The sequence below is a fragment of the Strix aluco genome, chromosome 26 (genome assembly GCF_031877795.1).
Source record: "Strix aluco isolate bStrAlu1 chromosome 26, bStrAlu1.hap1, whole genome shotgun sequence".
In the NCBI taxonomy this organism is placed as follows: Eukaryota; Metazoa; Chordata; class Aves; order Strigiformes; family Strigidae; genus Strix; species Strix aluco.
The window spans coordinates 3,386,907-3,412,151 of NC_133956.1; the positions used below are offsets into that span (position 1 = coordinate 3,386,907).

General features: G+C 42.3%; 2 protein-coding genes across 9 annotated transcripts; one reads left to right on the top strand and one right to left on the bottom strand.

The window, feature by feature from the left end:
- The first annotated feature begins 7,107 nt into the window (after nucleotides 1-7,107).
- Nucleotides 7,108-11,686, top strand: PNRC2 (proline rich nuclear receptor coactivator 2). Its single transcript, XM_074807341.1, has 3 exons — nucleotides 7,108-7,282; nucleotides 8,350-8,554; nucleotides 9,395-11,686. The coding sequence occupies exon 3, from the start codon at nucleotides 9,413-9,415 to the stop codon at nucleotides 9,833-9,835; it is 423 nt and encodes a 140-aa protein (XP_074663442.1). The 5' UTR covers nucleotides 7,108-7,282; nucleotides 8,350-8,554; nucleotides 9,395-9,412; the 3' UTR covers nucleotides 9,836-11,686.
- A 596-nt stretch (nucleotides 11,687-12,282) lies between these two features.
- Nucleotides 12,283-23,408, bottom strand: SRSF10 (serine and arginine rich splicing factor 10). Of its 8 annotated transcripts, XM_074807336.1 has the most exons (7): nucleotides 23,080-23,403; nucleotides 20,872-20,978; nucleotides 19,022-19,123; nucleotides 17,215-17,377; nucleotides 16,868-16,921; nucleotides 16,595-16,696; nucleotides 12,283-13,508 (listed from the first exon to the last, which is right to left on the bottom strand). In XM_074807336.1, exons 1-7 carry the CDS (start codon nucleotides 23,142-23,144, stop codon nucleotides 13,490-13,492), a joined length of 612 nt encoding a protein of 203 aa, XP_074663437.1. In that variant the 5' UTR covers nucleotides 23,145-23,403; the 3' UTR covers nucleotides 12,283-13,489. The 8 variants fall into 8 exon arrangements, with proteins under 8 accessions (XP_074663437.1, XP_074663439.1, XP_074663438.1 ...); XM_074807338.1 differs by lacking the exon at nucleotides 16,595-16,696 and having other exon boundaries at nucleotides 16,868-16,918; nucleotides 23,080-23,404; XM_074807337.1 differs by lacking the exon at nucleotides 16,595-16,696 and having other exon boundaries at nucleotides 23,080-23,400.
- Nucleotides 23,409-25,245: the final 1,837 nt, after the last annotated feature.

The following is a 25,245-nucleotide window of genomic DNA, read 5'->3' on the forward strand; positions in this document are numbered from 1 at the left end:
TTCCCCTGGGCTGGAAATCCATCAGCACAAATCTTTCCTCTGGTTTCTTGCTCTCTTTCGCATTCTTTTGGTGGACGTGTGTCAGGCTTTCTTTCCTTCCCCACTTCCCCTCTGGGTCTCGTGTTCTGCTTCTGGCTGCTAGTGCCACATCTCACAACCACCCTAACCCTCCGACTCGCTGAAATAATTTGCTCAGTCTCTCCGATTCTTCCATGTACCTGAAGTGTTTGAGGCAACAGACATTCAGGGTCTTTTCCTGATTTCTCTAGGGAAGTGGAAGAGGAGGGGAAGGAAAAGAGCTAGGAGGCAGACATGGAAAAATCTGGATATACCTAGCTGTGTGCAGGTCTAAGGGCAAGCTCAGAAATCTGCTCTCTGCGTGCTCATCGGCGCCATTAACAGCAAGAACCCCACCTCTCTGTGCCCCTGCAAGTGGGCAAGCCACTGCTCTGTACACAGATGTGCTCTGCTAATGCCAGAAGAGTAAGGTGATTTTCTCTTTGCAAGTGGAAGGCAAAGGAAATGGCTTAAGGTCTTAAGTTACACAATCATACTGCTGTGGTCATGGTGGACCCAGGGCTGCAGAGGCTGAGGTCTCTGCTCTACCTGCTCCCAGCTATCCTTCCTCACAGCTAACCACTTCTTCCCCTCAGCTGGGCAGCACCAGCCTGTAGCTGGTTATTTCCAGGTTGTGCTGCTGCTGCTGGAGAGCAGGGACAGTGCTGGGTGACACCAGAGCACCAGGGAGAATATCGGCTGTTACTCAACGCTCCGTGTTGGTGGGTAGAGGCAAGTTTGCCCAAAATCCCAAAGGAATTGGCCACATTATGGTTGTGTAAAGACCATACAACCTATAGTAGGGAGCACACGCTGTGCTGGCTGCAAAGGAAGGGCTGTGCTCCTTCACCCCCGAATGCACCCTGCCCCGCTGCAGGTCCTGCTCTGGCACCCTACGGAACAGCCGCAACCTCCTCCCACAGCCCCATCAACCTGTCTTCTCCCAAGCGGGAACTCAACCTTCCCTCCCACTTGGACCCCAGCTCCCCCCATTTGGTGGATTCGTGATGGTTTTGAATAGCAATTACATCTCCTGCTCTCCAAATCTTTGTTTCATGTTATTTCCCCTCGGCCTTTATTTGTGGCTGAGGAGTTTCCAGCAGCTGCTGGAGCTCAGCCGTGCGCCCGCGCTCAGCAATGCTCGGCTGCCCTCTCCAGGGGAGCCCGCAACACTCGCGGGGACATTGGCCTGCGGACGCTTGAGAAAGCGGCAGAATTGGGAACCCAGCTCTTCCTCTTGGCCCCTGGCTCAGAAAAGGGGGTTCCCCTGCTCACTGGGGCGCTCAGGCACAGCTGGGACCCGTCAGCCCCTTTTGATGCTGCTCAGGGCTGGGTGGTTTTCAAAGCCCCTCTCTGGATCTCATGTGTGGAAATCACAATAAAGCTGAAAGGCATCACGGACAATTGTACAAGCAAAGGAGGAGAGGCAGGCTATCTGTCTGGAAAAATAACGGCTTCCATTTCAGTTCCCATGAACCTACAGATTTTCCTTTGCAAGAACAAACACGAGACTCTGAAGAGCTACTGAAAAACAGAAAGATACTTTATACTAGTCCTGAGTTAGAAAAGCACCACTCAGCCCCAAACCATTCACCTCTGTCACAGCTTCATATCCAGCAGGATCCTGTGAAATATAGACCCAAGTTTCCTCTATCTGCTCTGTCAAAGGAGTGCATGTTGTAAGAAACATTATTATTGCAGCATAGCTACAAGCTTGTAATTTGGCTTCTGAACTCTCTTTTATAGCAAAAATTGTCCTGCCAGAGTAAAAGAAAACCATTAAAGGCTGACTTCTGTAATGTAAGGACTTTTTGTTCCCCTCTAGCTTGGATTTTTTTCCCTTGGCTGCAGCTAACACAGCTGTGAATAGCCCTGCTTTGGGAAACCCCCATACCAAGGTCAACATCTGGGATCAATAATCAGCCTTGCATGCCCATAAAGATCATGTTCTGCTTTTGTCTTTCTGCCTGCTGGCACTGAGCAGAAGTACAGACAACTCATAACCACAAGGAACTAAAAAAACACCATTGCTGAGAGAGGACTCTAAAATGAGACTGCCTTGGCCGGGTGGGCTTCAGATGGCCTCTCGCTCAGCTGGGCAGGGTTGCCTGAATTCAGTGCACCTGGTTTCATGGTACTTAAGCCAGAAGCACAATCAGGTGTAGCTGAGGTGTTATAGGGATGGGATTTTGCTGAGCTCTTCAGGACAGTTTTGGCAGCAGTTTGTATTCCTTGCCTTGCTGCTAGTAGCTGTACCAGATCTCTCCAAGTGAATGAGGCTGAGCAGAACTGACAAGGGGGGGAGATGACCTCAGAAGGGATCCTTCCCTGCAGACTTTACACAGGAACTAGCTCTGGCTGTAGGGGTGTCTGGTTGGTGGGCACCTCAGTCTGCTGGGGTGCAGGATGGGCTGGGACTGTGTCTCAGTGAGCTGCTGACTCTGGTTCTGCAGTGTGCTGGAGGGAAGACTCAGAGAAAAGCTGTCCAGGCTGTGGGAAACAGGGTTTATGAGCTTGGCCTTGCTTAGTGTCTGTCTCCAGAGCAGTAGGGAACAACCCCTGGGGCTGCTCTTAGGACAGAGCCCATGTGATAGGGCACTTAATCACCAGCACTTTCAGAAAGTGTCGTTGTGCTTTGTGGGAGGACAGTGACTTGCTTGTATTCCTCTGACTTTGGTGGGGCTGAACTTGAAAACTGACTGGCCCAGACAGGGCTGAGGGTGGAGGCACTGCTTATGTAGATAAGGTATGAATCAGAGAGCCAGTGTGACTTTATACTGTCCTCTTAAAGGAAATGCTCAGAAAAAATAGGCTTAGTCTCTTGTATAGCATAGCTCATGTGAGCAAAGTGGGTCTTGTCTGATGAGTTTGTCCTCTGTCCCTGTAAGGCAATGTCTGTGCCCTGGGTGAGCTGTCCTGCTGCAGAACCACCTCTGCTTGCTCTTGTGCTGTGAGGTGGGTTGAGGGTGGAAATATTTCTCCTGCTGCTAGGGCATGAACCAGGCATATTGATTTAAATGGGCTGAAGGTTCCTGCAGGCTTTTGTGACTTCGTACTGGTGTGGATTTGACAGAAAACCTACAGGGTGTGACTCAGGAGTCATGCCTGGATGTGCTTTTATTTACAGAGTTTGGACATCAGCTGCAATGAAGCTGCTTCAACACAAGCCCTTTAAATCCCCCTGGGCCATAAGGCTCAGGGCCTGGATAACTGATCTTCAAGGAGCTGTGTGTGTCCATGGTATTTTTACTCTTGGTGCTGAGTTTGTTGTGTTCTGTGTATCTGTATATATACAAATGTGCAAGCTGCAGTCATGCAAAGGAGGTACGTTCTCAGAGACACTCCTGAGCATGGAACCAGTTTCAGCAGCGCAGAAGAAGAAACTCTTATTCTGGTGACGATGCAACGTGGGTACTGATGGACACTGACTTAATTCATAGCTACAACTTATATAGAAAGTATCTTTAGGTATCCTGCCTCTGCTTTATTTAACAACAAATTTATAAGGAGCTTAAAGTAACTAAAGTACCTAGTTTTATTGAATTGTTGGGGTGCTTGCCTTGTACCTCCTCTGTTCACTCTGGAGAGATTCAAATATCCACCTAGTTCCCGTAGATCACAGCTGTGGATTTCCTGAGCTTTATTTGATTGAGAAACAAGGGTCCTCTGCCAAACAGAATTAATGCTACTGTGTACTCAATACTTTCATGCAGATTTTTAAGAAAATACAAACTCAACGTATTTCCCACAGGAGGAAAACTTAGGTAGATTTTTACCCCAGTTAATGTTTGGCTCAGATGGAAGCACCTAACTAGTTTCAAGCGTGTCATGGGACTCTTAGTAACCCCAAGGTATTTACTTTTTATGGCTCTAAAAATCATGTACCACCGGAAGCTCGTCACCTGTGGAATAAAACTGGGGCAATGGTTCACTATTGACTTAACAAATGATTTATCTGTGCTGCTTACTTCCTGCAGTGTCCATCAGTGGGCAGTTCCACTGAAATGCTCTGGCATGAATATGTGCATGGTTAGATTCATCTTGATCACAGCTGGAAGCATTTTTCAGTTGGGGCTAATGAAGCTCTGGGGAATTTGTCTTCCCTGGAACTTCTGTGCAAATTGCTAGTTGTTGCAATGCCAGCACAGATGGAGCTGCTTCCCTGGGCTGGCACTGACACTTGCTTTAAGAGGGAATGGAGATGCCGAGTGAAAAATAATAGTGGCTAGGGAAAACCTTGAGTAGTCATCACTGTGGCAGCAAAAGTGGAGGGATGAGAGGAGGATCTGAGTAATGTAGATCCTACTGAAGAAACTGGCTCCCTGGGAACATGAGGAAATGCAGTAGTTCTTGCACTCAGCCTTGGGTTACCTGGAGGAAGCGGAATAATCCAGACTGAGCAGACACTTGCACAATAGAAAATGTACAATGGGTTGTAAGAGCATGTAGCAAAAGTGTAGTGGAGCTGAGGTCATTGAGTCTGTATTGCCACGTGGCAATGCACAGCAAAGTCGGGTCTGGAAGTATGACCCTGCTCAAGCAGCATGTTTGAGGACACGCTCTTTTTAGCAAAGGGAGGGCTGTGGGGCATGAAGGGTGGGCATGAGCTGCTCCTGGAGGCAGCTCACATCTCGCTGCAGCCCAGTCTGCCCATGGCTAACTGAGGTGAATATAGTGCCAGAGGCTTGGAACAAGAAGCCTAGTGTTGAGACCATTGAAAAGAAGAAAGCAGGTTTAAAAGTTAGTATTTGAGGGGGTGAAGGGATCTCAGATCTTGATGATAAGGGATCAAGACTGAACCCTGGGACTGAGGCTGTGCTGTGTCCTCAGGACATGCAGTCCAGGACATGGCAGGCACTCGAGTGCTGCTTCTGTACATGTTGGGGTTGCTGTAGCTCTGGGAATATCTCCTTTTCTTCCACTGCAGGAGAGGAAACCTGCCCAAGGTTTTACCAGCTGAAGTGTGAAGCGTGGGTAACTTTCTCTTTGCTTGCAAGTTGGGCATTGTGGTGTGTTGGATATTCTGGACTGCCTGCCCTTTTGATTTTAAAAAAATACCCCTTGCGTTCCTGCTTGAACTCTGAATGACACAATTTACTGTAGCATTCAACTGGCTTCCTGGTGTGTTCCAGTGAAACAGCTTCTGCTCAAGTACAGGATTGCTTTATCACTGACATTTCCTGCTCCCCTCTGGCTAAATGTGTCAGCCTGACCTGAAAACCAGTTCTGAAAGACAAGATGTTTTTTGAAACATCTAAAAGATAGTGAGGAAAAACTGCCAGACCTTGTGTTATCCTTGATCTGAATTGAAAAGTACATGGCTGTTCTGCTCCCCAGACAAGAGAGCTCATTTGCAGCCAGTAAAATGCTATTTCTAAATCTCAGTGACATGCCCTGACTTAAAAACATCTACACACTGAGATGAGATGATAGTTTTAGCAGATATAAACACACTAAAGATAGAACCAAAGCAAAAATCTGCTGATGTGCATTATAGGAGAGTTGTTTGAGATAATTAGAGGAATTTCAAGGCTTAAGTGTTTGGTTACAGCAGATACTGTTGTCTTCTAGCTAAATGAAAGCTACTAAGAGGATCTTAGCCATAACATTTGTGCCAAGAAATACAGAGCAAAGGGAGGAAAACAAATTAATCTCAGCTTGGTTTATGCAAACATACAATAAAGAACATGAACAAAGGTCTGGGCTTGGTTATGTCAACACATCTTGTATATTAAAACATATCATGGCTTTTTCAATAACACTGCGTAATTAAATACAAACTTCTTAAAGATGCAGCTTCTCTTTGGAGTACTTGTCTTTGTCCTGTTAGTGCCTGAAGACCCTGTGATGGGTCAGAACCCTGTAATACTAGGTGCTGGTCAGTAAGAAACCAGTTCTGGTTTAAATGGTTTACAGATAAAGGAGGAAAGAGTAATTTTTCCATTCTGTAGCTAAAAATGCAGGGTACCTCAGTGAACTCAAGGTGTGCGTCTGTACCTCAAAATAAAAACTTTAGATGTTCATGTGTTCTTAAGTATTTTCCCCGCCCCAGTGTTTAAACTGAAATAGTTGCTTTTCATTTTCTTTTTAGATTCTTTATTTTTGGTCCTTGATACAGCGTTCAGCGCTTGCCTGGCCCCTCAGTGGTGGAGAGGGAGCCAGGAGCTCTCAAGTGTGCAGGTTTCTTGTGTATATGGAATTTTCATTCAGCCTGTACAGGTAAAGGCCAAATCTCTTGGGTTTCAGTGTAAACGATCCCTTGAGGCAAAATAAAAGAGTATTGTGAATATAAACACAAACAGCAGCCAGAGCCAGGGGCGCTGCAGTTTTGAATCCTTTCCCACAACAGTAGTTTAGACCTGTGGAAGCTTTTCCCTTCACGCATTTCCCTACATTTTGGTATTTAAAAATCCCTCTAAATTATTTTTAATAATTTAAATGTTAAAAATGATTTCATTTAAATAAATGCAGGTGTGGGGTATGGGCTCGACGAACTCGATATGCTCCACTTGGCGATCTGAAAGCTGCGGGGGATCTCTGGATTTCGCTCTTTGTTCGCTGTTCAGTTGAACCCCCGCTCGCGGGGACCCTCTCAGAGCCCGAGGGGGGGGCGTTTTGCCGTTTTTTTTTTTGTTGTTGTTGTTAATTATTTTACCGCTTTGAAGCCCCAAGCGGCAGCTGGCGCGGCTACCCTCACCTTTTGTCGTGCTAATTCCCGAGCGAGGTGGGGGAAGCTGGCTGCATGGCCGGGGAGGGGTTAGGGGAGCGCAGGCCGGGGACCCTCGGGCCGTGCCCGGAGGAGGGACCGGCCCCGGGACAAAGGGCCGCGGCCCCGGGGCGGCCGCGCTCCCGAGCTGCCCTGCGCTGAGGAGATTCAAACGGCGGCCCCGCCCGCCCGCGGCGGCCAGTCTGCCCCGGCCCCTCCCGGCAACAGGCGGGGCTTGGCTCCCATTGGCCGAGGGAGCGGGCAGCGCGCTCCCATTGGCTGTAGCGGGGTGGGGACGGGAGGGGGGAGGAGGGTGAGGGTGTTATACGGCGTAGGGAAGCGGCGGCCATTTTGTGTGGGAGATAGAGGGGCAGCGAGTCGCTGGAGCGGTTCGGGCTGTGCTTTGCGGGAGGGGGGGGGTTGTCGGAAAGTGACGGCGGAGGAGCAGCGGGGTCGGTGCCTAAAGGCCCGTGTGTGTGTGTGTCTGTGCTTGTGGGCGAACGAGACGGACAGAAGTCGGTAAGGGAGGAGCGGTGCGGGAAGGGTCGGGCGCTGTCGCCGCCATGTTGTGCTCGCTAGGCTGCTCCATTGTTGGGGAAATGGGGACGGGGGTTTCCAGCTCCACGAGGGGTCGGGCGGGACGAGAGACGGGGGGTGTAGGTAAGACAAGAAGGAAGAAAGTTTGGAGACGAACAGATGAAGCTCTGGCAAGCGCTGATCCCGTGAGGGCCGCTCCGGTGGGAGCAAACAGCAGCTTGGATTGTGCTAAGGACGTTACTTTGGCCCTTAGTTTTAGTCGCAACAAGGCGAAAGCTGGAAACGAGGTTGGGGGGCTCTTCCTGAAGCTTTTGGGGAGAGATGGACTGGGGGTGCTGATGACTGAAGAGTGACACGTTGATTAGGGGGTGGTGAGCAGATTTGAGTGCTTTAAGACTAAAAAAAGATTTCAGGAGAGGATGAGCCATGGGCTAAACAGGAAATACTGTAAGAGTTGTGGAATTGCTTTGCTAACGAAGGTGAAAAAAACAGCTGACAGATTAGAAACGGAGCTCTGTTGTAATGGCAGGAGGGTTTGGGGGTGCCATTGGTGTTATGGGAAGTGTTGGGACACTTGGGGTCAGTTTCTGGGCGCAGTAAGTCCTGGGTGGTGCTTCCCTGTTGCGCTGCTCCCAGAGTTGGGTGGGTGAGTGCTCGAGGGGCAGTTTTCGGGGAGGGTTTCTTTGTGCTCAAGGGTGATGCATTGAAGCGCTTGTTTCGTAAGAGTTCATCCCAAAGTATTTTCCATTGTATGTGACGTTTTTCCCTACTAAAAAAAAAAAAAGGTTCTTGCTTGCCTATAAAATACTTCAGAGATATATAGAGAGAGCATGATAAAAATGCTGTTCTTTGTGAAATGCTAAGTGTGATGGTAACGTTTACGTAAATAGAATAAGATAAATGCTGCTGTGTTTTTTGTTGGTTTTTTTGTTTAGTATATTGTAATCTTTTTAACAAATGAGACACACGACTGACTGAATTCTCTGAACTATATCAGCTTTTTTTTTCCCCCCCAAATTTGAATTCAAACTTCATTCTCATTTATGCAGTGGGACTTCTCCCTTGGAGCTTCTGTGCCGAGAATCCGATGTTGGGCTCGGCTACCTGGCTGAATACAGCAGATCAGCCCATGAAAACTTCTATTCCTAGCCAAAGGAAGGAGTCCAGCAAAAGGCAGCACCTACTCTTTCAGGCTTGGAAGCAAGAAAGGGGGCAAGAGTTGGAAAGTGTGGAATCTGAGAAGACAACTGAAAGGTAAGTGGGGGTGGGAGAGGAATAGTACTAGAGGAGAGTCAGCATTAAGGTGCCAGGTACTGTGTGATAGTATCTGGCTGTCTGCTTTGGAAGTTGTTACAAATGGTTGTTTTCAGTTCACTTTGGGTTTATCAGAGTAATTCTTGGATTTAGCAGAAAGACTGGGGTGTGGCTTTATCAAGTGCAAACTTTGCCCAGATCTTTAGGAGTAACAAGCTTGGTTTAAATGTCCTCAGGATTAAATACTAACATCTTAAATTTGGCACTTTTTTTTTTTTTTGCGAGCAACAGGCCTTTCACATTCTTCCAGTAACACCTTTTGTTGAGGAGAAAAGTGGTGTATTTAGTGATTGGGCTGTGTGGAGGACCAGCATTTTCATAACTAGGTAGAGAAAGCTGTGACTGATAAGGGGGTACGCTGGATTGGTAACGACGTGCTGGTCAGCCATCAGCAGCAGGAATTGTTAAACCATCGCAGAGTCAGTAATCTCACTGTTCTCAGGAATCAGAACTGAATATGCTCCAAATGTATATTGTTATCTTTAACAAATATGAGACACAACTGACTTTATGAATTCTCTCAATTATTTTAGCTTTTTTTTTTTTCTAATTTGAAAGAGAAAGTTGTTTCTTTAACCTGAATAAAATTTAGGATTGGGTTCTTAGGTATTACTGAAGTGGCATCCAGTAAAGGAGAAAAACCACTGCTTTTCATTGACATAAATTTTGATTAGATTGATTTCAGTCTCCTTGCTTAGAATCTAAAAATTCTCTGAAATCCTTTGGTTTTTTTTAAAAAAAGTAGTAATGCAAACTCTGACTTTTTCCCTGTTTTTACAGGTGACATTTAAGTTGAAGATGGGTGGTGGAGAAAGATTCAACATTCCAGTTCCCCAGTCTAGAAATACCACCAAGAACCATCAACAACTTAAAAACAGACAGAAGAATAAAGACCAGAATTCGCAGATGAAGACCTATATGAAGAAAGAAAGAGGACATGGATCCAACTCATCATCTGGTGCATGGCAGGCCATGCAAAAAGGGGGAAAGAACAATGTTCATGTCCCCAATAATCAAAATTGGAGTCCTACTTTATCGAATCGCAACCTGTTTTTCACTCCTCAAACCAATCAGAACTATGCTGGAGCAAAATTTAGCGAGCCACCCTCACCAAGTGTTCTTCCTAAGCCACCAAGCCACTGGGTACCTGTTCCTTTTAAACCTTCTGATAAAGAAATAATGACATTTCAGCTTAAAACATTACTTAAAGTCCAGGCTTGAGATGTGTAACTTTTCATATTTTTAAAGTTACTTAAATTTACAGGGTTTCAAATTTGAGAATTTTATTCTTCACTCCAGGTGTACAGAACTAGATGTTCTTGCTGCATGTAGTCACTTGGAAGAGGAGGGTGTAAGTTTACATTCCCCATATGTTTTACCTCAAAAGTTGTGTGCTGTGTTTGCTTCACTGTGAAATAGGTATTTTCTCTATAATCAATCTAATCAAATCCTGAACAGTCACCATTTATTATATTTATTATAAGAGTAAATGGGACTGTCTCCCCAAATTGGAATTGTGACTACTTTTGGTATGGTGTTAGAAAACCAGCTTTTACCTAACTTAATGCAGCATTAACTGGAAAAAAAATGCACTGAAAGCTTTAGTCAGGTACCTTGCTGCTTTTCAAACTTGTGTAAAATTTGCTAGTTAAATAAAAACTCTGCAGAGCAGATTTCCTGAGCAGTGGAGACCCCCACCTAGGCATGAGGTAAACCACAGATAATTCTCTTGTTTATACCTGTGAGCTTTATTTGGTGCTCTTCAATTGGTGGACAAGCATTTCAAGCCTGTGACTTAAAACTGAGATCTAGGAAACATTGGTGTGTGTTCCTGAAAGGATGGAAGAACACATCGGGCAAATGTGTAATTGCCTCTCTCCAGCTCTAGCAATACTTCACTGAAATCTCAACAAATCAGACTGTGCCAACTAATGATGTTGCATTGCCAGACGACTGCCAAAAAACTCCAAAAAATCCTTTGTATTCCAGTTGCACTGATGAGTTCTAAAATGTTTTTGTATCAGTTTTTAAAATTGTGAAAAAAGTGGAGTAGTTACTTAGACTGGTCTTCAATTGGTTACCCTGTAATAATTGTTTTAAGGTACAGTAGCTTGTGGCAGGTATTAAAATGTTTTAATTTTGTAAGGGAAGACAGAGCCATGTAAATAAATGTAAAACTTTGTAGCATATGTAAATTTATGCTGGGCTTTCCTGCACAGAAGTATTTTTAGTACAAAACTGCTGAATGTAAGATGACCATGTTGAATACATGGCCTGATTTAAAAAAAAATATTTTGTTTAAAAAAAAAAAAAACCATTTGTGGCTGTGCCCTTGCACTTAACACAGTGAATATGCACGTTTTACTTGGTTGTGAGCTCATTTTTGAAGTAAACTCAGTGCAAAAAAGGCTTATTTAGAATTTTTTAATAAAATTAAAAACCTAAAAAAAAAAGCTGCTCAAGTTTAAGATACTTGTCCTGAATGTATAGGAGAGGTGTGTATTAATGATGAAAAAACAAAGGTGTTCAAAATCAAATCATGTTTCACAAGAAATGCAAATGGCTGAGTTTCAGTACTTGATAAAACCAAAGTACTGTAAATTTTCTGTTTCTAAAACGCATTAATGCTACATTTTGTCCCAGTATTTGCTAGAATATGTCAACATCAGAATGGGGACAGGGGCCGTTGCCAGCGAGCGGCGTTCAGCACTGTCACAGTTCAGCTGATCCTCTAATAGAAACAGCTGAACTGTGATAACAGAATCCAAGGTTATTTCAAAATACAGTAATTACTAAAAAAGTGCTTTAAGTTGAAAGGAGTTTTGCAGATTGTGGAATGTTCTTTGAGATGTCTTTCTGTACATTCAAAATGCATTGGCAGCTGGTTGAATGTTTACAAATCTATTGCTCCAAATGTGATGGAATTGGCAGTTTTTAAACTTTATCCAGTGAATGAGCTGTATCCCAGTTACAATTGTGTATACTCGACTTCAAATTGTCAATTATTAATGGTGTATGTACAAATTGGAAGCAACAAAAATTTAAATAAACTAAACTTTTCACCCCCTAAAAGCATCTGTTTATTTTAAGATGGTAATAGAGAAGTGGGATTACATCATTTTGGCTGCTCAAGGAGTTCTATAAAGCTCTGACATTTCAGAATACTGATTAATGTATTTCAGTACCCCCTTTTGTATCCTTAACTGGCAAGGAACTCTTTAAAATTATCTTTTATTTGGCAAGAATCAGCAGCCCAGGCCCTGTGTGCTGCCTCAGGCAAGTGTCAGAACAAGCTGGAAATGGCTTCAGAGCAAGAGAGGCTTAACTACAGCCCAGCCTTTGTGAAACAAACTCTTACTCTCAGAACCAAACCAAAGCCTGCTAAGGGGCTGCCGGGCTCTGCCCAGGAAAGCTAGACTTGTAAGCAAGACAAGCTAGTCCTGAGTAGATGCAGCTTAAGCTTAGCTGAGTACAGTTGTGAGCTAGTCCTGAGTAGATGCAGCTTAAGCTTAGCCAAGTACAGTTGCAGTCACACTCTCTGCTACCTCTGAGGCCGGGGCACTGGCTCAGGGCTGGGCTAGACTCTGGTCTACTCGGGTATTCAGTGCTTGGTGATCAATCTCCAACAGGCTACGGCTGTATTAATTAAGTCAGAAGGTGCTCTCAAGTTATAGTCAAAACTTGTACATTTTATTCCCAATTCACAGGGTTATTTGCACAGATGGAACACAAAACTCAAGAAGAAAGGATGTGTATGAATAAAACATTAGCATCTTTTGATCAAACACACTACAGGGTACATAGTCTTCCCTTCCTATAATAGTCTCATCAGTAAGAGCATCTTTAGACAAATATTATAGCAATGGACTACAGACTTTTTAAGCAAGTTACAAGATAAATGGAGAAAACCAGCAATTATTAATGGGTGATTATGTCCTAAAAATGTGTAAATTTATCCCTTTGTACTTCAAAATGTTAATCTGCAACATCCCTGCCAAAAAATCAAGTAGCAGTGCTGCGATGTAGATCAATCCAATTGCCCTTCTCTGAGCATATTTCAAGCTGTTACCCCAGACTAAACAGTAAGAAAAAAAAAAAGCAGCTCTTTCCAAGAAGAGAGCTCAAAATAACATTTAAATTGAAAATTTCCACTTTGAATAAAGCCATTATACTGTACATTTAAACATCTTTAAAAGACATAGAAAGGATAACATTTAGCTTTCAGAGACCAGTCTATTATAGTCCCTAATTTAAACACCCAGCTACTTAACCACTAAATTTAAGATTTTTAATTATCAGTTGGGTGCATGGACTTTTGGTGAAAAAGAAGTTCCAATAGAGCCTTCTATTACTGCTGAGATAAATCAATACGCTGCAGATATTTTGGAGCACAGCCATTATTTTCAGCAGAATTTTTACATACTACTTCAATTCTACAAATTTTGCAGGAATGACAAAAATCTAGTTTACCACAGAAAAACATAATTCCCACCGTTCTTGAGACTCCAAAAGAAAGATGCCTATACATGATCTTTTGTAGCCTGCGTATGTTCTTGCATTCCAGCTGTGCATAACCTGCAGGTAGCTTGCACAAGACAGGCTACTGCTTTTTTTAGAGCAGGACTAGGATACCTGCATCAAGGAAGGGAGATGTTATCTAGATGGGCTGTGGCTTGACTTGCATGAATGCGTAAACATTCCCTGCCCTTTTGGCCACATCCTGCTAACTCGTCCCCAACTGAAAGGCCCACAGAACAGCTTCTTCACAATTTTTCCATGGGAGCAAGAACTAGGACAACATCTTTATTCATGCACTCTTGAAACATCGTGGGTTTGTGTTCGGCTTTTCTGGCTTGTTCATATACACAAGTCAAGTCAAAGTTTAGTCCTACCTCTGGGAGAGAAAGAAAGAACCATCAGAACTGTCAGATACTACATTATACTTGCAATGAATTGGATTTTCAAAACAAAAAAAAAATTTAAACTGTGCTATACATAAATGTTGAGGTACACAATATAAGGACATGCTGACAAAATACTTCAGGTATAGTTACTGTTACTCTGCAGTCTCAAATTAGAACCTCAGCCTGGACACAAAGATGTTCTCCACCCTCCGCCCCACCGATCCAGCTGTAATTCGGGCTGGTCTAATGTGAACATTAATTACAGCAATCCCTCACAGGTTGCTGACAAAAACAAAACCACACTTTCCCACGACACAGGCAGGTGGACCATTTTGAAGTAGGATTTTAGTGATGAAAACTACGTTCATTTAAGAAAGCTGAAAAAGGGTGGGTTTTTCTGCTGTTAGAAGCAGAAAGCTACAAGATAATCACAGCTCAGCTTACAAAGTGTAAGAGCGGGTTTATCAACGCCATTAAGTGCTTTTCAGAGTTGTTCTCCTTCAGTGGCATAAGAACCACCAGCTGTAAATACCACAAGTGCCAGGAGGCAGCTTGGTTTCTAAACGTCATCAGCAGAGTTTTACCACCTTCTAGAGAACCACTACTGGCGTAGTTTTTGATATGGCAAATAGAAATCATTAAGGTGATACTAGAAATTTGGTTCTATATGAATCTTCAATTGTTGATTTTAATTAGTTCATAACCTGGCTAATAATATCTGAATTATAACCACAGGGCAGTCCATCCAGCAATAATGAAAGTTAACGGAAAAGAAATTTCAATATATTAGACTAAAACATATGCTTATCATTCTTATTTAGTCTAGTACCCCTTTAAAAGTGTGAAATATTTATTCAGACACTAAATGATAAAATCCTGACTTTACTGAAATACCATAGTAAGGATTTTACTCCATAAGGGATGCATAGCTCTACTCCTAACCATGCTCTGGAGTCAAATTCTAAAGCTACAATAATTCCAGTGGATCAGTATTTCCTTCATTTTTTTATTACAGCATGTTTGCTAAATTTACAGCAAGCAGAAAATAAGCTGGGTCTTTAGTTATTTTGATCAAAACATTGATGTTTTAAAGGTAGTACACAATATTTGTTAAAAAGAACATATAAAAATACCTTTTTAGAAGCCTCTATAAGAAAGGAAATACAAAGTTTAATCCCACAACTTTCCTCTGCTAGAGCTGCACGCTACTGCTACAGTTTTAAATAGACTTTTTGCTGTTTTTAAACTATACATCCAGGAAAGTCTACAAAATTAAAGGAACGTGCATATAAATGATTGCATAGCAGAACATGAACATTAACTGCAAACAGTAAAGAAAAAGTTAGAAATACTATCAAATGTACAAAGATTCTAGGATCAACCTCCTAAGCACGTTCCACTGCCAATATTTAAAAGCCATCTGTGTTTCTTTAAAGGCCCTGCTGAAAACACTAAAACCAAAACCTAAGACATTTCTCTAAAAAGGAACTTTTTGAAATCAATGTCTTTATATGCTACTACATAAGACAGTGAGGAACACTAGGTGTTTGATGCTGGCTTTTGAAGGTAAATAGAAAAAACAATGCCAAAAGCCATTTTCATAACAAAGTATCTTGCCTTCTAGAGAAATACTGGTAAGATTACACACTGGTTTTGTTATTTTTCACATTCAATTTACTAAATATACTGTATTAGTGATAAACTAAATAGCTAGAGATGCAGCTCTTGTTCATATCCAACTTCAAACATTTGCTCTTAAGTAAAATGAAATCTTGTAACCAAACCACTATCCATTCTGAGGAAGAAGTGATTCAGACTTGCTTGACCAAATACTTTTTGATGTGTAAAAGCAAGCCTTTGTTACTCAGGAAGAGAGATGGCTACAGTTTTATACCTATGAATACACCAACTAACCACAGGAGTCATTGGCATAAAAGTTTAGTTCTTATATACTGTACACACACAACTTGAAACAATCTACTTGTATCTAACAGCAGGAAAACTAAGCAATTTTATGGTTAACTGCTCACTAAAATTTAGAATAGATACAAAAACTGCATAAAATGTACACACAACCTAATATTTAGTTGCTCTGCCATTTGCTGAAATCTGAATTTAATCTTCCATTTCAAGGTGTTTTTTTTCCCCTCACACATTTAGTACTAGCAGCCAGGTCAAAAGCAGTGAAGCCTCTATCCTGACAAGTCACGACACTGCATGAGTTTCCGAGACCAACTCTCTCCCCATGTAGTACATGCAATGTTAGTACCATCTCTCCAGATGGCAGGGTTAAAGAGAAATCTCAAAAATATCTCTCCATAGAGCTCCATTTACCAACCTACTTGTGTCAGTGGGCACGGAGAACACAGAAACCTGCCTTTGAACAACGGAAACATAAAATTGCCAGTCTGCATTTCACAGCAGTCAGTGTTGCACTACAGCTGTCCAGTTTTCCATTTTATCACAAAGTTTAGCATTAAGGAACAAGTTAAACGGTTGGTTTAACTGTTCAGCACAAACTGGTACCAATTTCTCTATGGGTATGACATTTTTAATAGGACAATGTTGCAAGTTACGATCAGTCAAGTCATCACCAATATCTAAGCATTAAAAATGCAAATCTTTACAAAAATATACATAGAGACACCACAACCAAATCAGTAGCTGCCCATGACATTTAACCAAGTGGACATTCTCTCTCTCTCTCTCTCTCTCAGTGGCTTCTCAACACTGTTTTAATTTTAACCATTGTCGGCTACAGGGAAAACTGACAAAGAAAATATTTTTTAGCACTGTTGCAACATCATATTCCTGATAATTTAAGTAAACTGAACTGTGTGTAAATGAATCTTACATGCCTAAACCAACATGGATACACTGTTAGTGGCCACTGGACTTGGGACTAGTCCATGACCTTGATCTGGATTTTGACCTAGATCTAGAATGTGATCTTGACTGTGATTTGGATCTAGCTGGTTCTTTTTTCCTCGACTCCTTTTCATATCTTGAGCTGGACTTATAGTGTGTTTTAGAATCTGTTTTAGAGGTGCCTCTAGATTTGGTGTGAGATGCAGACCTAGACCGTGATTTAGCCTTCATTTCTTTCTTGGGCTGTGACTTGGATCGTGATCTTGAATTGGACTTAGATCTTGAAAAAGATCGATTGCGGTGTTTGAACCTATCAGAATAAAGGGGAGAGAGGAGATTTGAATGTAAAAACACTATTCTTAGACATCTAGTACATCAAAAATTGTTTACCGTTTTTTTCAGGAGAAACTTTTTTTTAAACCTATAGTTAAAGGAATACAGTCATCTAGTTTCAACTTAAAAGGTGTAAAAAGTATTTTACCTATCATTGTCCGAATGGCTTCTGCTACGACGAGGTCTTCCAGTAGGTCTACTGCTAAAAAGGTACATCAGAAAAAGTAAACAGTGACAAATACCTACGTATGTATACAAATGCTTAATAAAGTATTTTTCAAGCTGTGCATTTGCTTTTAATTATTCTTCAATGAAGCAGAAAATCATTTCAGTCAATATTTCTGATCTGATGTAGCATGCAAGATACATAACTCCCACAAGTTACTCCCACAATAGAAAAAGATTATTCAAAATTTTAACAACTAAGTAGTCAATGTGGTGTTTCTCCTCCAACAGACTGCTGTGCAGTTGAAGCCAAACACATACTACACTTACTTTCTGGGACTATAGGATCTTCTATAGCTGTAATCAAAAGAACGACTTCTAGACCGTCTCCTTTCGTAACTCCGACTTCTAGATCGCCTATATCTGTCATAGTCATCGTAACGGGAAGAACTGTATAGGTTTCTCCCTTCCTTGGCTTTCATTTGGTTTGGTGCTGTAAAAAATAGAAATATTTAACATTTTAAGTTATAAAAATAATATGCCCTACTTTCCCTTTAGTGACATTACTAATCCATATATTCGGTGTTTAGCGGAAAGCCTAATTCGTTACTCTAGCAGAGATGTTTATGAAAAGGACAATGAGACACTGCTGTATGCTGTTTGCTTTTTGCTGCTTTAACTGCTGGACAAAAATTAATGCAGCCTTGCGGGCATTATAAATCTAGGGAAAAAACAAAACAAACAAACCCAGCCAAAAGCCAGTAAGAAAGGACTAACACTCCATAAAACCAGAACACAGAACTGGCTAAGGTGATTTCTGGCCACCTGGAAACTGGTACGACAGGTCAAACCCATGACTGAAACATTCTAACGTTCCTGAATTTACCCAAACAGTGAAAGCTAACAGGGAATTAATTAAACATCCATTTTCTTGACTACACAGCACCACACATTACACCTGATCCACAGTCTTCTTTAATGATTAAAAGACAGCTTATGCAGAAAACATCAATAGATGCCACACAAAGAGGTTTGAGTCTAAAAGCACCCCCCCACCAGTACAACAATGCACATTCACTCTGTACCTTACTTATTAAAATAATTAAGAATGAATGAACTTATTAGTCTTGTTGTATTTTCTCTGAGCAGCACAGCTATCTTTCCTTTATACTAAATCCCATTCTCATTCAAACCCCAAAATCATGCTCAAAGTATTTTAAACATACCATGCCATAATGAAGATTATCTGTACTAAACAGCTACAATTTTTATGTTTTAAGTGCTGCCATTTACACCACTAAGGTAGATTTAGTTAATTTTTGTTCCGAAACTTATTAGAATCCCAATGTTTATATACAGCACAGAAGTTTGTCCTTCAGAGCATGTAATTTCCACTGACTTCCATAAAAGTGAGTTGTGAACATTTGAGGGAAACCTGGACTGTTGGGTTGTTTCTTTGATAGCTTTAACTGGAAGGTCTTGAAGCGCTTTTACTCCCAAGCTGCATATGACTATCATAGCCCTGGTTTAGATCAACCAGTATGTGTTAGGTTTACCAACAGCATGTTTTATTTTTAGATAATATCTGTATCTATATATTATGTATACGAATAACAGATTTAAAAGACTTAAGTTCTCTTTACAATTATCTGTTCAGAAAATAAGACTTCTGTTCCATCTTGAATTGAGATACCTCGAAATCTACTTTTATCCTGAAGCCAAATGAAAATGATTACCTCAATCCTGGAAACTGGACTGCACTGGGAAACATCACCACAGAACCACTAATATACTTCAACACAATATAAACATTGCCACGTGTTAAAAGTGGGCTACTCATTTTGACAGGGAGACTTCTCAAGAGTCAAGCTTTCTTGGCAGAAACACAGAGCTGCACAGAGAGCTCAAGAATTTTCAGCCAGCAGCAAGAATCAGATTGTGGTAAGTGACTGTTGTACTCAGTTATCTGTTTTTAATTAAAATGAGTCATTAATAGTTACGGGATAAAAAGAAAACATCCACATACTCTTTATATACAAGTAGGAATGTATCACAATTAATAACACATGCAGTGTTGCCTGGCACTAAACATTAAGGCTAAAACCATAGTCTGATGAAATACACGCAAGGCACTTACTCTTCCGATCCCCCTGTGCAAACTGGATTTCTATTTGCCGACCACAAATCCACTTTCGATCCAAATTATGGAGAGCATCTTCTGCATCACGGACATCTTCAAATGTGGTGAGTGTTAAGGTACTTGGGAATTTGAGTATTTACAGATTTGGTATTTAAAATAAAAAAAAAAATCAGTTATTTTCTAATTTTACAGATTTTTGGGGGTTTGGGGATTTTTTTTAAGTTATTTTGGTCATACTGCAGTACACACTAGTAAATTTTTTTTTTAATTAACCACCAGCTATCTGAGAACTCCTACAATAAAATTAAAATCTCATATGACCACGAACTTATCCATCATCAAGCAGTTGCTACGTGATACTCTAACTTTTTTCTTCTCCGACTTGTACTTATGCAAGAAAAAAAAACAGTATCCTTTTCAAAATACATTTGTTAATGGTCATTCAGTTCTCTCCACACACTGACTTTACTAAAATTAAACCCTAGTTCTAAAATTATGTTAGGCACACCAATAGTAAAAATTAAGACGTGTCTATTAATTTTAAAATTGGGATAAAGCTTTCCTTTTTTTTCCACCAATAAGTTAAAGTTATGTAATGCCATGGACATGTATACAGACCTTCAACAGTCTGAGATAAAAGCATACACTAAAACCCCTAAGCTATCAGTCAGGTCAGCTGTTCAGTAACACAGACATTACTAATTTTAACCCGCGAGATCGACCACTATTGTAATTCACACACCTTCTTCCAGCTATGTGACCTGAAAGAACAAATTGCCTTTCTCCTTGTAGCAACTCGGTTCATCATCAGCATCATCTATGCAGCAAATCAACTATCACGTTGTAGGTATATATCTTGATAAACCAAGAACGAATGCACTTTCATTCAAGACCACAGTTACAGCAGCACTCACAAGAGAAATATTACAGGTTTTGTCAATGGACTAAACCAGAATCATTCATCAAATTACTGCTTACATGACAAACAGAAGAAAAACTGTTATTCTGTAGGATACATCAGGTATGACTCCTTTAATCTTGGCCACCATTCAACTTCATCTTGACCTTTAACTCTTTAAGTGCTTGTCAGAAGGACTTGTCATGAGATGCTTGGCCAAAAATGACAGATGGCTTTATCTTTTACTTTGAAAAACAACCTTTTCCCCCTTTTGTAGATAAAGCGAAGCTTTGTCTCCCATTATGGCTTGTCCTTCTTCCAGCTTTTCTTTATTTTTTCTTTTCCCAAACTCTCCCTTCTCTTCAAGCCTGATCCTTAAGAGGTCTTTGGCTTGTCTACTTGCCTTAATTGTTGAACTCTACTCTAAAGGTTCTTTCATGCTTTCTCTTTGGGGTCGCCATTACTGTACAGCTTTACATTCTGAGGCAACAACAGAGGACAGTAAATTAGGGGACAATATTAAAGAAAGAAGTTCACCTCATTTTTTATACAATCTGATTTTGATCAAGTGATTCCAGTTTCCATTCGTTAAATTAACAATGAATACCAGCCACAGTTTGCTAAGCACAAGTTTACTTACATACCAGTGATAATAAAAACGTGCTAGACAATTTTGAGTCAGTGATAAGCTTTCATTTAAATCATATAGTATTAATTTCAGTGACATAAGCAAGCTTTTATATTACTGGACTTGATTTACGTTTTGCAAAAAGGCAAAGAACAATTGAGAGAAGTTAATCTTCAAAAATAATGAAACACCACAATATAAGACACTTATTAGATACAACACAAAAGTAAACTGCTTTTTCATTTAGATTTGTTACCTCTTACACAAACTTGAATTTCAAACTTCAACACCCCTCACTAATCAGCCATCTGAAGAAAGGATATTGAACATAAGCAAATCCTCTGGGACGACGAGTGTAGAAGTCAAGTGGAACGTATACATCAACTATAGGCCCATAACGACCAAATTCACGGCGCAAGTCTTCAGACCTAGAATATCACAAATATCTTATATGTTTTTTCACTATTTAAGGTGTTACAAAACATCCACCAAATTAATATTTATTTTTAAAAATTAAAAATCTACAATTAATATGACCACCCATCTTTCTGAAAGCAGTTGATAGAGGATGAACGTAGCAAAACATTTTGGGGGAAAACAGTGCTTGAGCAGTTCACTGTTAAGCAACACGCTCGGCTTTTCTGAAACTCAAGACTCGGGATGCTTAAGATATACCCTGGCATTCTGAAACCAGTGTTCAGCATAACTCTACAACAGAAGCGTAAACTGAGAAGTGCCACATATTAGTCAGTTCAATGGAGGCTGTACTAGCAAAGGTTGGCAGAAAGTGAAAAGGATCTAAGAATTATTCAAGTACCTCACGTAACTCTTGACAATCATTTTGCAACGTGGGAAACATCAACTGTGAGATCCAAACAAATAGTACGATAATAAACCAGTCACACAAACTCATTTCCATAGAATAATCAATACTTACAACCACATCAAATAGAGCAAAACTTGAGCGAGCAACCACTCATGCCCTTAGGATAGCTTTTCCAAAGAGTTGGCTTTAGAGAGCCGAGCACAAAACCGTTCAACAGATCTGTAACTATACTTGGAACAACTACCGTCTCAACAGAGAGGTTTCTTAATCACATCAGCTTCTTTACATGTATTTTTGTGTCATTTAAGGACAATAAGCTGTATGAAAAAGGCTGATGTAATGCCACATTTATACAGTATGAAAGAGTTACTACTATTCTTTTTCTCATCAGTTGGGAAAGAATCTACAGTGCATATAGTCAATGACGGCAGAAGGAAACTACGACAAGCAACATCAAGATCTCACAATGAGACCACCTCTGAGAAGAACGTACCGCCTAATCGCAAGCTTATGGTGAAAGCCTCAATATGGTGGACATTTTTTTTAAAAGTTTGGAAGAAATAGTCCTCAACTGTTCTCACAGTAAAATAAACTACTGGAAAGATAGAAAACTCACACACACAAAAAATTACAATTTTAAATTTGAAGCTATTTATACTTTTGATCACAATAACGTTCTTAGTTCATTTCATTCCATCGTGCCCACGCTACTGTTATGTGCTGAACTTTGGTGCAAGCTGCCCAGGCAGCAAGTTCGAAAACTCTTGCTTGCATTTTATCCAGCTAGCCCTTACTGGGACTTCCATACAAATTCTACAATACTTAACCACGTAAGAGTGCTCCAACTCACATCTACGTTCTATACTCATATGCTCTATAAATGTTTCGCAGCTGATAACAAACACAAAAGGGACATGATAAACTGCAAAACAGAAATGGAGAAATCTAGCAGTTTACTAAAAATATCTAAGCAATAAATAAGCACCTGTGCAATATATATTTTTAATTCCCTATGAAAACTTATTTCATTAAGTTGCTGCAGATATTTAGTCCTTATGGAACCTTGCTACAATGCAATTATTACGGAGAAAGAGCTCTGTTTCCCTTCCCCACTCTATACTGAGCGTCCTAAGAGCACACGGTGCATAACAATTAATGCAGTAACATTCCACCTGAACTGGCAGCAATTACCATACTAACGGGACCAACTACGCCATGAATTTTGGGGACACCCACAGCAAACGCGCCGTTTTCTCCCTTCTAGTAACAATCGCTGTATTTCAGAAGAGCATTCAAAACTCCAGCGGCTGCCGAGCATCGCTAAGGGGCACAGGCAGCTACCCCTCAAGCGGGGATGCAAATCCCGCCTCGATCTCCCGCTGGACAAACTCAAACGCGGGTGCCAGAGTTTCACTTTCTTCCGGCCCAGCTTTGTTCTTTCTAGACGTTGTTTTGAAACCGATCCTCGTGGAGAGGAGGGAAATAGAGCAGCATCACGAGGAGGGAAAGGAAAATGGAGAAGGGCGCGGAAGGCAAGGCACGGAAAAAGGTAAAGCAGAAGGGAGCAGGCCGGCCTCTCCCCTCCCCTCCCCTCGCTCCGGGCGGGCCCCCGCGCCCCTCCGGCGGCAGCCGCCCGCGCGGCCTAGCGAGCCCGCCAAAGCCTGCGCAGCCCCCGCGCCCCGTTGGCGCCCGCCCCCACTCACCGGGTGTCGTCGGCCACGTTCCGCACGAAGAGCGAGGTGTTGGGGGGGCGCAGGTAGCGGGACATGGCGGTGGCGGCGGCGGCGGCGGCGGGGGGGGGGGGTGTCGCGGGGGAAGGGAGCGAGCGAGCGGCAGGGCCCAGGCGCTGCGGGGAGCCGAGCGGCTGAGGCGACCCTCCGGAGCTGCACGCAGCGCCACCGCCGCCCGCCCGCCGCCTCTCGCGAGACTTCCAGCGGGGCTTCCGGCGAGAGCTCCGCGCGAGGAGGGAAACGGCCGGGAAAGGGAGGGGGGGATGGACCCTGCCGGCGCCAAAACCGGCCCTGCCCTCACTGCGCAGGCGCGCTCTGCTCGCGGGGACCGTGCGCGTGCGCAGAGCACGCCCGCCCGCCGTCACTCACCGCCCCAGCGGGAGGGTTCCCCCGCCCTCCGGCGGCGCCCGCGCATGCGTCCTGCGCCGCCCGCGCGCCCGCTCGCCTTTCCCGCCGAAAGAGGGAGAAGCGCGCGAGCTGGGCGCCTCGCGCGGGCAAGATGGCGGCCGGGCCCCCGCTGTGAGGGGAGGGGGTGCTGCCTGTTTTCCGCTGTCGCGTCTCGGCACCATGGCTTACTCCTGTGCAGTCGGCCAGCACAAGACTGACGCAGCAGTGAGTTGGGGTGTCAGGCTGTAGGGTGCGTTGCATGAGGCCTTTTCCCGTGGCTCGAGGGATCACTGTTTTGTGCCGTTACCAACAGCATAATTGCGCCCCATGAGTTTTCATCAGACAGTTGTAGAGCTGTGCTGTTTGCAAAGGACCAGCCCTAAAAGCCGTTTGTGTGATAAGGACGATAAAGTAGGCGAGTAGGGAGATCTTTCTCGTGGCTCACCAACAGATATATTGGCAGATATATGGCAGATCTGTGACTGAACAGTTACAGGTGATTTGATGAAGGGTTCAGTAAAGCAGTGTGTCTGCATCTTTGCTGGTGTGAGGAATTTTTGGCGAACTGCAGATGGGAGAGAGAGTTGATGCAGTCCTGATGTCTGTCACTAGTGGATTTTCACTATTTTTAATGGCAGAATATGAATGAAAACTGGTAGGTGGACGTTGCTAATATCCTGACAATCTCACACTCAGAATTGCCTGACATTTCTACAGGTTTTGAATGACAGATGAAGTTCGATCACTCACACGGGAGGTGTATGTCAACTATATATGCTGCTCTTCTGAAAAAAAAAATCATGGTTGTATGCTCAGTGGTCTGTGTTCAGGACTCTGCAGAGAACAGATGGGGTCTCTGACAACATTTTCTGCATTTAGTATTTACAGTTAACATTCTGTACTAAGTATGCTAGCAGCAGGTTGAGTTTGTTAACTTGTGCAATATATACACAGATCTGCTTACACAAGTCATCAAAAGAACATGAAAATCAAGCCAAGAAAGCACATTAGAGACTGAAATTATGGTGGGAGTGCGTGACAGAAAGCAGAAAGAATTCCTTCTGTAGACATTCTGAAAAACAATGGAAACACCGTTGGTGATGGATAGAAATACTTGCTGCCAGGAATACCCTTTCAGAGCTTTTTGAATAGCAAATGAACAGTTTTGAACAAGATCCAAGTAAGATTATAAGTACTCTCATTAAGACCTTCGCAGAAAAATTCTGTGGTTTTGTGAAAGAGTGGATCCAGTGCTATCATCGAAACCTGTAAGAGTTTGTCTTCTGGAAAGGATCGATTACTCTGGGCAATGGGGCAAGGTTCACAATCTGATCAAAATCCTTCAGGTTTTGACTGCTTCATGTAAGGAGCTGCACTGAATGTTTCAGCTAAACCTGAGATGTCCTGTGGCAGAAGAATATTGCCGTGTGATTGAGAAGATTGGCACGGTTGTTGGAAATATAAATCACTGCAATTGTGAAGTAAGGTGAAGTATTCTTTTAAGAATTTTTTGTGTTTTCCAATTGGTTTAGCATCAGTTTAAGTTCTATATAGGATTAGTGTGTGGCACCTACAATCTATAACTTAAACCGCCTTTGTGTACTAGTTGTCACGTATTGAGGTTGAACTTTGATAAGGGGTTGAATAGGGAAGAGGCAAGTTTCCAAGGCAGATTATGTGAAGTGAGCTGGGAATATTTGAGTAGTTATTGAACCAAAATAAGACCTTCATGTTTCTTTTAAAAGCAAACAA